General features: G+C 40.6%; 1 protein-coding gene across 9 annotated transcripts in view; it reads left to right on the top strand.

Moving 5' to 3' along the window:
* TCF7 (transcription factor 7) overlaps positions 1-14,073 on the top strand; it is a 186,830-nt gene that overhangs the window by 125,420 nt on the left and 47,337 nt on the right. For 6 of the 9 annotated variants that reach the window (XM_069970134.1, XM_069970201.1, XM_069970175.1 and 3 more), the window contains one exon: positions 4,929-5,015. The exons of the other annotated variants lie outside the window; for them this stretch is intronic. In XM_069970134.1, the coding sequence (XP_069826235.1) occupies positions 4,929-5,015 (87 nt within the window). The remainder of the gene's footprint in view (positions 1-4,928; positions 5,016-14,073) is intronic. 9 annotated transcript variants of the gene reach the window in all.

Below are 14,073 nucleotides of genomic sequence, written 5' to 3'. Positions count from 1 at the left end.
TATGAAGGCCTTTTAGACTAAAAAAATCAAACAAAAACAAAAAATTGTCTCCCTTCCTTGATATTATGGCAAGGTTTACCCCCACAATTTCATCAAAGAAACTGTCAAAATGATGTATCCCTGCTCTGATTGTCATGGGCCCATTCATTTCAATGGCCTGAGTTCTTTCGAGTTTTGTCTCGGACTGTGATAACAATGCCCAGCCTGATTTCCATGCCATGTGGAAAATCATTATGGGTACTGTGGAGCTGGAGACAACTGATGTCGATCAGGCCAATAAGCTTATTGCCGTTCAAGAGATACAAACCAGAGGGATATACATAAAACCAGGGGCGTAACTGCAACTATAGCAGCCATTGTGGCTGCTATTGGGCCCACCACATCAGGGGGCACCACTGCCTGCTCCTGCAATACACTGGGCCCCCTGAGCTGTCATAATTTGCAGCACCAGGTGGCCAAATGGGCCTCCGGAATCTGCAGATGTTCCTTTAACTGCAAGTGCTCCTGATAAGTGCTGGCAGTTATGACTAGACTTGATGGCCTAGACCTGATAGTGATCAGTCAGGGGGCCCCAATGAAAAGTTTGCTATGGGGCCCACCCATTTCTTGTTACGCCTCTGCATAAAACATAAACGTATTTTATAATTTTAGTTCTGTCTCAGGAAGCTGGATGAATACTTTTAATCTACCCACCCAGGTACTGCTAAAAACATTCAATCTAATGCAGGCCTGTTAGGTTCCACGATGAACCAGGATAAAGGAGCATGATGGATTGTAAATAAGAAGAGTGACCTCTGAACATGATCTTCAAAACTATAGGACATGTAAATCATTTTCTTTGCACAATTTTTTTATATTTTGGGTTTTTGCACAGGTTTTATGCATCATTTCTAAAGCAGTTTGCTCCATTTTCAGCAGTATATGCTCTCTGCTTGTCAGTGCGCAGTGCAGAGATGATTGACAGACAAAGAGGCCACTAACCAGTCTCTCTGCCTGTCAATCATACCTGCTTTGTGCGCCGACAGGGAGAGAACGGTGACTAGTCACAGATGGCTCCGCGCCTAGATGACTAGTTGCAACCCCTCTCCCTACCTCACGCAGCAGAAAATAATTGAGTTATTTGGTGCAGCCGCTGTTTTCTAATTAGCAGCTGTACAAAATAGACCTGTCAATTATTTTGTATAAGAGAGCCTGTGCTCACAGTGTAAAGTATGGCTCCCGGACGTAATTTACATTGTGCTCTATGGCTAATTGGAGTGTGGGCACACCCGAATGTGCCCCCTCTTTCCAATTCAAATAGTGATGTTTATCCGGATGATACTACAGTATTGGCCAGGTGAACATGAGATGAGACAAGGTCTGTTGTTTGACACTGCAAACAATGGCTGTGTCAAACAATGCCCGATGTTCTGTGTAAATGGCCTAGAGTTCTGTGTAAATGGCCTAGAGTGTTACTGTCATTTAAATTGGGGTTTTTTTGCACAAATCAGTAGTACAAGCGATTTTCAGAAACTCTGTGATAGGTTTTATTTGGCAAAAAGCCTCTTTCTGTACTCAAAAAGCTGAGTCCATTATAATCTATGGAGGGGGGAGGGGTTGAGGGGATGAGTGAGCAGAGAAGCAGCCTAGCAGTTTGGAGACTGTTTGGGCACATAAGCACTGACATTTCTGACCACTGAGTCCAGTGTTTTATCTGGGAGCTTGGTGAGAGAAGATTGCAGGATGTAGTGTTTTGCAGTTCTGCCCTTTCTCCTCTCCATTTTCACTCACCCTCCTTAATCCAGTGCCCCTTACTCTTTTGCCTAATAAAACCTATTACAGAGTTTCTTAAAATCACTTGTACTATTGATACCTATTGATTTCTAAAATCTGACATTTAATTGACAGTTACGCTTTAGGCCCCATTCACACAGAGCAAGAGCGGCGGAATTGTCCGCTGCGGAATTCCGCCAGCCTCCGTGTCATAATGACACTCTATGGGAGGCGCGCAGCTCCTCTCTCCGCGCTGAAAAATGAACAAGTGTCATCATGACACGGAGGCTGGCGGAATTCTGCCGCTCTTGCTCTGTGTGCACGGGGCCTTAAACTGATTCTGATCTCCCAGCATCATCATGAATCATAATGTTGGGAGCTCTGAGGTCCAGTCTGCAGAATACTGTCTGCACGAACAGTATTTTACGGATGTGTGAATGCCGATTTAGGCCTTAAGAGGGACAGAGGTGTGATAATTTTAGTTTTTTTTTTACTTCAGACCTACATGAGAAATGTTATGGAATGGCCTCTTCTACAGTGTCCCCACAGTTATAGCAGAGGCATATCTGGTTACAAACAGGTTACTAGGGATACATTGTTAACAACCAAAGTCCTTTTTAAATGAACACGTAGAACCCCTAAATAATGTAATTGTAATGGTGAGTTAATCACTTTGGAGAAACTCTGTCTATAAAGAGAAGGGATGAGCTGAGGTAAGCAGGTCCAGTGCTTGTGTAAAATCATAAATATCGTTTAAGGGGTTGTATCATTAAGAAACTGTGCTTTAACTAATGCATTATGTGGAGTTAAACATCTTTCAAAAGTACAAGCATTTCTGAAAATCTTTGGCTTCAAAGCCACAGATTAACTAATCCCTCATGTACCTTTTTGGTTTGATATTCTGCTGCCTTTGGTTTTGACCCACTAAGGTGGGCCAGGCATGCTCCGTTCAACTGCAGTCTCCAGGAGGTACTGGCAGTTGGTCTCCACTAAACTTGCAAGCAAGGAGGGCTGTAGGGTAGTGTGTGCACTGCTGCAGGGTCACAATTGAAGAGTCTGTGATTGCATCCTTTTTATTGAATTGCATTGAAGTCTATGGAGTAACAGACATCATTTGCACACAGTGTATTATATGATGGACATCTTTTGAGGCGGACATCAAAAAATGTTCATGACATCTATTTTCAGATATTTTTTAGTTCACACAGTTTTTATTTTACCACTGTCCTTTTACTGTCTTTACTATTAAATTCAATGGACTTTTCAATTAAAGACACACCCAAAGGCCAATCAGTCAATGTACCAACAGCCGTTATTGCACTGACAGACATCATACCGCAGTTATCCCACCAAATAATGGACGTTGTTTTGGATTTAAAATGACGGACATCATTTTAAAAAAAATTATAGACAAGAAAGCATGTTGTGGGAACATTGCCTAATAATGACACTCTAACTGTTGTGGTAAATTAAGACATTGTGTCTATTAAGGATATAATCAGTCTTTATTTAATAATATAACTCACACAACTAACACATCTCCAGATCTGTATGCCAAACAAAACACTTTGTTCACTCAGTGTTGACTGGGAAACTTACCCCCATAAGCAGAGTACTAAAGGGATGCTCTGGACAGCTGTAACAGTGTCCCTCCTCTGCTGCTGAATGGCGGAGTGGGCCTGTCAACGGCACATGTGAAGTCCTGTCTGAGGTGTGAGTGGCCGGAGACCAGGGGAATGGAGCAGCATGATGTGTGCCCCGCCAATGGAACTGGAGAGGTAAGTGAACGGCATTGTTTTCATCCACCCTCACTGCCAATACTGAAAAAAGGCCTCCCGTCTGAAGAGCCCCTTTAAAAATGCACTGACTGCAATTTCACATCCGTTAAAAAGCCTAATGGAGACCTGATCTGATCATACACCAGCACACTCAATCGAAGTGCTACAAAAAAGCACAAGAAGGCAGTTTTAAACAAACAACTCTCAAATGCACAATGACACTCTGTGAAGCACATTTACCAATTTATACAATAATTCCAATGATATAGGTTTCCTTTTATCAGGTTGCTGGACATTTTCCCATATCCTTTTAAAGGGAACCAATCACAACACAAATTGCTGTAACACAAAAAATAATTGCTGGTACACTGACCCAGCACACTTCATAAAAATAGTTCTGAAGCCCGCATCCCTGTCGGGTATTTTGAGAAAACGTACAAAGTGCTGCGCTGTATGTAAATTACCCCCAAGTAGTCATCTGGTCGTCTGCTCACCATAAACCAGTCACTGTCCCCTGGGTGTTCCAGCACTGTAATCACTCCTCTTCTCTATCATTTGTTACAATATGTTTATTAATAACCTATTGAAGCTCCTTCTAAATGTATACCAAACAAGGATAAGAGGAAACTGATGTTCTACATTGTAACATTGGGGGAAATGTTTAATTCTTAGGTTATGTTATAAGCCATCAGTGAGGGGAGAGAGCCCTCTAAAGAGGTGGGACAACCATCTCAAGTTAATAGGAAAATATTTTCTTTCTCATCCATCAACCTTGGTTTCCAATTGCAGTAATTAACATGTCAGACACGTTTAGGGTAAAGGTGTGAAGGCCTTAATCCTTTTTGTATCCTAGTAATTTGTCCCATGGAGTTACAAATGTCATTGTTGGATTAATTTTGAGCATTTCTGCAATGCTTTGGGGACGGAATGTGGAACTTCAAAGGAAGTTGATGTACTGCCGCACTTGGGCATCTGTTGGTGTGATTACAACATACACAATTAGCTTTTAACTAGTGTGGGAGTGATTATTGTATGCCACCCTGTAAACAGATTGGCAGCTAAGAGGTGAATGCAAGCTGGCCATGAAGAGAGAAATGTTGGCAATGCTTGGACACACACATACTTTTCAAAATATCTGTGTGGTACAGCAGGGAAGAAAGGGCGCTAAAAACTTTTTACACAAAGAGGATTATTTAGTGTGAGAAATTTTGGTGAACTGCTCAATTGGGTGTTGTAGAAACATAAAAAAAATTAAAAAGGATGATTCTGTGTTCCAAGACTAGCAAACAAATATTTCTATCTTTATTTGGATTAATTTGCCTATATTATCGTTATTCAGATTGACTTTTTGATTGAAACACCACATTGACTCCATGGATTGTTTTCTCCCACTCACAGGCAAAGTCAGCCTGTCTATCCGCTGTCTTCTTGTGGATTTAGACAGACCTATTCACCAGCACTTTCTACAGGTGCATCATACTCCCGGTAAGTATTGGAACAGTTAGTGTGCGCCTCCTTGTGTTCAGTGCTTTGCAGCTTTCAGTGCTCCAGCTTTATCGTCCTCTTCATCCATCCTGCAAGTTGCACTTGAAGCTGACTTCCCAGCCTCTAATTGTTGCCTTTGTCTCTTCCTAATATTCCGCTCTGGGGGAGTGACACATTTGAGCTTCCCTTTGCTAGTAAATAGATTTTATAAAAGAAACCAGCTTTCTGGCATTCCTGTGCAGATTTTATGTTTTGTATGTTTCTATGTATTGACATTTAACCCCCGATCGTGTTTTTTTTTTTTAAGTGTCAGAATTTCTTTTTGGAAAGAGCAGCAATCTGGTTGTATTGAATATGTTATATATATATATTTATTTTTTTTTACTGATTTCATAACATTTTTTGTTATGAACAGATCTTCATACTGACAACACTTACTTCCAAGGTAACATGCAGTAGAGCTAGCCAAGCAGATCAAAAGCCACTTAGTTCTACTATAACAAAACAATGACCTTGTCTGACCTTTCTATTTGGTGCCCTTTTTCTAATTTTTTAGAATAGGTCCAACAATGATAACCTTGAAGATTTTATCTGATTCCCATGGCAATGTCCAAAGTTATATCTAGGTCATTTATATGTATAGGTTACATGTCAATAATATACTAAAAATGTTGTCTACTCTAGATATCTTTATTGTTTTATGTGTAGTATAATCTACTGAATAAGTGGGAATTAAATGGGGTATTCTGGCAGCACAAAGTTTTTTTCTTCGACTTGGGTGCTGTGAAAATACTGTTACCCACCTGCCCCAATCCCCCCACTGCTGACATGGTAAAGCTGGTTTCTTTGTGATAAAAAAAAATAATGTTTTTATGTCAAACATATTTTTAAAGAATTTTTTTGGTGACATTTTTTCTAATTTTTCTATCTATATTATAAAATGATCCAGAAATCTTGCAGTTTCCATTCTCACCTCTGGGGCTAAAGCTAAGCTGAGACTTCTTGTTCTGTCTGTAGTGATAAGAGGAGTCTACTGTAAAGGGATGCTGTCATCGTGTGACACCAGTAGGTAGATAACATAAATACAAGACAATAGCATAAGGTTATAGTGTAATGACCTTTTCAAAGTTCACAGAGCGCATTTAAAGATGTTTTACATTCATCTCAAGACAGACTGTCTATTGTCTTCTGTGAGTCTTGCTGTAAAGCATATCACTAAATTCTGTTAAAAACAGCGCAGGCAATATGGTAGCCCCCATAAAATAGAAACAGATAAGAATAAAAGCAGTTTTAGTATGTGATTGTTATCAGGAAAAGAAAATTTAGATGATACATTCCCTCATCCTATAAGATGAAGGGATTTTTAACAATCGTTAACCTGAATTCTTTCACCATATTACATAGAATAGTCATTGGTTACGATCATTGCTACGATCGTTTACTTCATCGGATCCCGGCAAATGAAGGAACAATGTGAAACTACCCTGAACGATTAGTGAACAGTTGCAGAATTGCAGCGAACAAAATGTGGAATTACTGCGAACAATTAATAATGATTTTGCTTTCAGCACCAAACGAACTGTGAACAATTTCTCGTTTGATCGTTGCCTGCATTTACACTAAACTATTATTGTTTAAATTTGAACATCATAAAAATAATTCTCACAGTAATTGTCCCATGTAATAGGGCCCTAATGCTGTGTTCAAACATGGGGTTTCTGGTGAATATCCATAAGAAAGGATAACCAATCAAGCTTTTTCAGTAAAACTTCTGCTTTGCTTTATTAAAGTTCAGTAAAAAAAAAAAAAAAAACAGGACAATTCACACCATCGTGCAACACACTCCTTAGTCTCTGATGTGTTTCGGACACATGCACCCTTGCTCACAGACATCAGCCCATACTTCCTACTAGGTTTAAATGCACTTAATACAGGTGTATTCACTAATTACAGAATTGCATTACCATTCAGAATTCATTTAACTCGTGGGTCACAAACATCCCTATACCAAATACAATATATAGTACAATACATATAAAATAATTCAAAGGCTAATTATCCTGTCCAGTTTTTTACTGAACTTTAATAAAGCAAAGCAGAAGTTTTACTGAAAAAGCTGGATCGGTTATCCTTTCTTATGGATGTTGGAGCACATTGCCGAAGGTGGATCCGTGCGAGTCAGTAAAGCAGTGGGCAAGCTGACACTTTTGAACTTTGTTTCTAGTGAATACTCTGGGAGCTGAAGAAAACCCGAAAGGGAGACTGGAAAACAGCAGGAGATGAATCTTTCCATCCATAAGTAATGCCACTCTCAAAAACTTGCAATGCGAAGGTGGCACAGGAACATAGAGATATGCATCTGTAACATCCAAAGAGGCAAAATAGTCTCCACTGTCGAGCAAAGGAATCACAGATCTTATATTTTCTATTTTGTAATAAATTCTCGATTCTTAAAGTGTCACTGTCGTGAATTTTTTTTTTTTTTTTGCAGAAATCAATAGTCCAGGCGATTTTAAGAAACTTTGTAATTGGGTTTATTATCCGAAAAATGCATTTTTATCATGAAAAAGCAGTTTGAAGCTCTCCCCCCGTCTTCATTGTTCTCCTATGGAGAGAGCTAAAGAAAAGACCAAAACAGGACAACAAAGAGTTAATCTACAAATCCCTCACCTGATATCTCCTGGGACAGTCACCACTGACCTCCCTGAGCTCGGATTACAGCTGTCACCCAGCTCTGTGCCTGTAATCCTCTGTTATCTGCTTTCTGCTGCCGGCTAACTCCCTCCTTCCTCCTCCCCCCTCCCCTCTCTATAGGAATAGACAGAGTGTGACTCATGCAACAAGTCACAATTTTCAGATTTTTTGGAGTGGATGAAAAAGAGGAAGGAGGGGGGGACCTGGGAAAAGGCTTTTCACATGCAGATAATGGCAGATTTGGCTAATAAACCCAATTACAAAGTTTCTTAAAATCGCCTGGACTATTGATTTCTGCAAAAAAAAAAAAAAATACGACAGTGACTCTTTAATCTAAGTAGGCTACTTTCTAGAACTGAAGTTGACTCTTCCCAGGTTGAAAGAAAATAGGCTAGCCGCCCTCCTATGCCTATGGCTGTTAAATAGGCATTATAACTAAGGATCGATCTTCGGAGGAGCCTTAGAGAAAGCAGAAGAGGAACCGGACTGCTTGGACCTAAAGTTCCTGAAGGGATTTAGCTCTGTAGTCTCTGCACGGTTTAGGAGCTCATGTTCTGCCTTCTGGGCTTGAGTGGAGGTTTCTTTAGAGCAGGAAAAGATGACCCTTTATCTTTATAAAGATCCTTGAGGATGTCCTTAAGCTGGGTGCCAAACATGAACTCTGGCTGCAATGGCAAGGCACAGAAAATTTTTTTTAGATGCTAAATCTCCTCATGATTGCTTTAACCAAAGGTACCTTCTTGTAGAGTTTAAAGCCATCAAGATTTTGGAAGACAGTGCCAAAGAGTCTACCAGGCATCGCATAGGAACTCAGCAGCAGCTTTTCCAATATCTACTCACGAAAAAACCTAAGAGGTTAAGTCTTTGGTTGATGTCACTTGCAGAGCAGGAGCTACTGGGACAGAAGCTAAAGAAACTTTTTGGCCAAAATGTCTGCCTTTCCTTAGTGGCTGGGAAGTAATATAGAGCATCCTTAGGTGCTTTATCTTTGATAGACCTTTCAGACTTCAGAGCCCCTTTAATCAACTTAACCCTTTCACGACCTGGGGTCATTGATGCCTCAATGCCCAGGTCATGTTTGGACATTAGCTTATGGGATCATAATGATCCCATAAGCTGATGTCCGTATGTCTGCCCCCTGTCCCCTGCCGTTGTTACAATCTTGTGACAGCGGCAGGGGAGAGAGGGGAGGGGGCAGAGCTCATGGGCACATTGCACAGGTGCAATTGCACATGATCCAGCCTACAGTATGTTCAGTATTCACACAGCTGACGAAAAGGAGACAATCTATCAGGAGCATTCCTAATGATGAGGAGGGACAGAGAGGGTGTGCCAGCCTAATGCATACACAATCTAAGCCCCGGCCGTTGGGCACGGGGCTGCCAGTTTAAAAATAGTTTTTTAGGACAATAGCTGCATCACCTGCCGAACGGACCCCAGGACAGATTAAAGGATCTTGGATTAAAAGCAGCTATCCGAAGGTACAAGCGTTTTTTTTTTTTTTTTTGGGGGGGGGGGTAAGTAATCATTTGGCAGAATAACAGAGTTCGAAGACCCCTTTGCCTCAAAGGAATGAAATGGGGAGTAGTTGGCTCTAGAAAGTTTATTTGCTTAGGGAGGTATTAGACTGTCTGATAATTAGGAGCAAACAATGTGTGCTGCTATTTTGGCAAATTCACTGCAAATATTGCACTTTTTTACCACATTTGCGCAAGTCACAGCAAAATAACATAAAAAGGTAACAAAACCACCATGGGTGAACACAGGCTAAGTTAGGACCTACAACTATTTGTTTCCGTGGCTACACTATGTGGTCGGGTCTTGTAGTTCATTCCAGGACCAAGACAAGCTCCTTGTGGTTCCATAGGCAGATAAGGCATATAGCACATGCCCATCCCAACCCCCTCTGCCGCTTACATACAAATCTCCAAGACAACATAGCAGTAAAGCAAATGTTTTGTGTCCGAATACTGTATACTGCTAAATATTTATACAGCTACTGAATAATAAAATTATATAAAAGATCAATACTAGCAATATGCATATCATAATGTTACTTAACCAAATCCAGTATACTGAGACTTGGCAATAATACCAGCATGCAAGGGGCACCATCAGCATACCCCTTGTCCCAGCTCTCTCTATATGTTTTCCAAGGCTGCTTTCAAACAGGTCTGATACACTGTGGATTTTCAGCATTGAATTTGCATGCAGGAATTACTGTACCAGCAGTGTGAATGAGATTTTAAACACGTCCAAAGTGACCCACAAACTACCTCTAGTACCATATCGATTTGGTGATCATCTAGCACTGTCCTAATACCACATTTTACAACTTCTGTAAAATAAAATTACTCAGTATACTAAACTATAATTACCTAGCACATAGCACAGTCTTTTTTTTTTTTAGGTGTGGCGCATATATATATATTAACAAAACACAACAATCACTGAACTCAGGGAGAACAGTGAAAAAATCCAATGGAGTACTCATTTACGTTGTGTTTTGTTGGTCTATTTGTCATTGTCCCAGTAGCCAGAATCCTGCTCCACACTGACGAGGGGCAAATACCCCGAAACTGCAGTCTGTGGATGGATGCCTAGCCTTGGTAACCCTTGTCTTATGTCGTTATACTCGCCACAGAGTTAGATTTTGACTTACAGGGGCCACCCTGGTGTTTCCCTATTTAGGTCCCAAAGCTCGCAACAGAGTGAGGACCTGAGGTACTACGTATCAGGGTGGTTTGGTGCTCTCCCCACTAGGAGGCACCACTTGGCAATGGGCTTCCTTCTCTGGAGAGAGGGATATCTGGCTATTCCCGTGTTTTGAGACTCGTAACTGAAACTCCACGGCTCCTTTTTTTGCATATATATATATATATATATATATATATAATATTATATATATACTGTATGTATAAGTTAAATTAGGAGATTGACTACTCTTTGCAGTTATAACAGCTCCCACTCTTTTAGGAAGACTTTCTGAAAGACTTTGGAGTGTCTCTTGCGGATTTTTTGCCTGTTCATCTATGTTAATTCTTTGGGCGGATGGCGGATTGAGCTTGAGAAATGCATTAAGTCAATGGTCCACTGCGAGGCCTCCACTTGTAATTTCTGTGCGTATTCCATAGTGTGAATATAGACAAATGGTCATAAAAATGCCGTTTTTGGTAGATTGTGATGTATGAAATAAAGTAACATATCATCACATCAGACATGTACCACCATGTGTACATTAAGGATCATTCTTCATATGTGGACGGTGGGGGTAATCTTTGGAGGTATGCATTTTTACTTCTGTTTTTTATATAGCGGCATCAGTCCATCTCAATTTGATTCAAAGGAGTCTGTGACAATACCAGAGGTTCCATGGGTATATGTACTGGACGACAAGAGAGAACTTCTGCAACTTTGTAAATTTAAGTTCTTTATTGTAGATCACAGCATAAAACCAACACATGTCTGAAGCCTTAGAGCCTAGTTCAGAGACGAGATACATTGTCTATGAAGAAAGAAGAACTACAAAATATGTGTGTCTACAGCTCACAGTCTCTACCCTATTTTCTATTTCTGGAAACCAAAACCATCTGATTTGCACAAATTGTTATAAGTTTTTAAGGCTTGAGTTAACCCTTTTATGCAGCTGATCTGAAAATTTAATCAGTGGAGGTGAAAGAGTATGAAAGTTGGATGAGGAGCTAAACCCACTCCAATACTGCAGATATCTGCAGAAGACAGCTGATACTAATGACCAGCATCAGCAATTCTGCTGATGTCGGTCATGTAACCCTTGAAATTCTACAAAGAGGGGCATTTAAAAGTCAAAATGACAGGCGTGAGGTGACTGTCACCCTTGCAATGCCGTCACAGTGCTTTGCTAGGCCTCCATGCCAGCCATATTGACTCTGTTTATAGAGATATATAGGCTCTTCTAGAAGTGTGCTGATCTAACTGATCAGTGCAATGCATTTGTCATAACATCTAGTGCGAAATGATCATTGCTTTTTTTTAATTTTTTTTATTTTAACTATGTATGTCTCCATTCACCATGTGAACATTTAAATATTCTGCATATTTGGACGGTGGGTGTAATCTTTGGAGGTATGCATTTTTACTTTTTGTTTTTATATAGCATCATCTTGCAAATAACATATAGCAAATGGTATATGTTGAAGGCTGCCAACAGGAAAGGTTGTTGACCCTAAACCTCTGGCAGAAACTTAACATTGACTGAAAACTGATACTTGCCCTGTTTTTTTAGACATCAGATGGCTGGATGACCTGGAGAAGAGAGTCCTGAGAGATCTCCAGGCATCATTTTATGCAGACGGCTGCTATCTTCTATGGGCCACCCAGACAATCTAAAGATCATCTGGGCAGCCCTTCCCAAAGCTCCCTGTGGCCCTCCCGTTCCTCCATGCTTGCTGTTGGCATAGAGGAAAATTTTATTGAACTTTGCCTTGCCAAAATTGTAATAACGTGCTTGCACAACATGACATTATATTCATAATGTCATATTGTACAAGGGCGTTATTACAATATAGTAAAAGCAAGCCCACAATCAAGATGGTTACTATAAAGCCATCAGCTTTCTGTCTTCTATGCATTTGTACTGTATGTGTGGACCTCCGTGTTGCATGTGGGTTGTGCTGGGACTGCTAGTTTTGGCAAACTTGATTCCCTTCTACACAGTTGGCATAAAACACAAAATGACTAGTAATTGGATAGTAATAAATAAATGGTGCCAATTACCAGATCTACATTTTTATGCGATTTCATAAAAAATATAAAAGGCAGCACTCACAGAAATCATACAAATATATAAACGTATACTCTTAACTTGGTAATCAGGTAAGTATATTACTTGAGCATAATGCTAAGCTATAAAGAGGACCATGTCGATGTGCACATTTTATTTACTGACAATCTGATAAGTATATAAACTGCAAAAAATATATATATAATATAATGCATTCCTAGGTAGGCAACTGTGTCTCTGTGCAAACATTGTTTCATTACCCGGATACCAGACTCGAGTGAGAATCAAAAAATAAATATGATGTAGTGTGGTCATTGTGTCCTGCCAAATTTACTATGATTTACAAATCATAGCTGAAACCTACACCTACTCAGAGCTTGCATCAAAATGTAGCATTGGGGCAGCTGCTGCTGTGCCAAATTCATTAAGAATTGTGCACCTATTAATAAATGTACATGGTCACATTATTATGACAACCAACCAATATCCACAGTATCATCCTTGTGCAGGCTTGGAGTCGCCCCATAAGGTCCTGGTAGGTTGTCTAAGTTATCTAAAGCCATGCTGACTGCAGTGCATGCCACAACTACTGGAGGGTGTGTGGGGGAGGACCCATAACGATCAAGGTGGTCCAACAGATGGTCAAGTCTAGGGAATTAAGGGACCAGGGTAGTACTTGAAAGTGTTGGTCATGCTCTTCCAACCATCGTCAGACATTTCTAGCCATGTGCATTATCTTGCTGAAAGATCCTATCTGCTCCATGGAAGACAATCAGCATGTATGGGTGTATGTGATCTGCAAGGATAGATTCATATCCAAATTGGTTAAGAGTGCCTTCCACACGAATGGGCCAAGCGAATGCCACCCAACTTTCTCCTGACCATAGTGTTGCCACCACCTTCTTGTGTTCTTTCAGCAGTGTTTTCAGGGTGTTTGTTCTCTGTTTAGGGAGAGGGGATATGCAAAATAGCTTTCACACCACCTTTTCAAAGTCGCTTTCCTTAAGCCAGGACTCTTTCCAGGACTGAAAGAGTAGTAGATACTTAAAACAAACTTCCAGCAGATGTGGTTGGTAAATCTACAATAACAGAATTTAAACATGCCTCGGATAAACATATATCTATGCTAAGATAAGAATGGAAATACTAAAAGGGGAGACTAGGTGGACCCAGTGGTCTTTAAGTTTCTTCTTGAGGTGAGCGTCATAAAGACGTATGGAGACTTACAGGCTGTTCATACTTTACTGTGAATTCTGGAAGCAAAGGATATACTAAGCAGCTGTCACATTCCCTTTTCAAGGTATCATTCCCTTAAAGTTATGGCCCTATTCCACAGGCCGACTGTGAGGAGCTGTCAGCACTCATTTGCTCCTTGTCCCCTGCTGGCTGGCACCGCTATTACACGTGGCGGCAGTAAGCGTGAGGGCCCATGCGGAGGTTGGGGGGCTGGGCTGCTAGATCGTCCGGGCAGCCCATAGAGGATAGTGGCCATCTACTGCCGCCGCTTCTATTCCACGGACGTACGGCAGCAGATCGCTGCTATCACTGTCGTTTGTCTTTTAACATTTTGTTGGCTGATCATTGCCTTCTATTCCGCGGGAA

This window comes from Dendropsophus ebraccatus, chromosome 1 (genome assembly GCF_027789765.1).
Source record: "Dendropsophus ebraccatus isolate aDenEbr1 chromosome 1, aDenEbr1.pat, whole genome shotgun sequence".
In the NCBI taxonomy this organism is placed as follows: Eukaryota; Metazoa; Chordata; class Amphibia; order Anura; family Hylidae; genus Dendropsophus; species Dendropsophus ebraccatus.
Note: the sequence above shows the minus strand (reverse complement) of the source record. Positions and strands in the feature narration are given on the sequence as shown.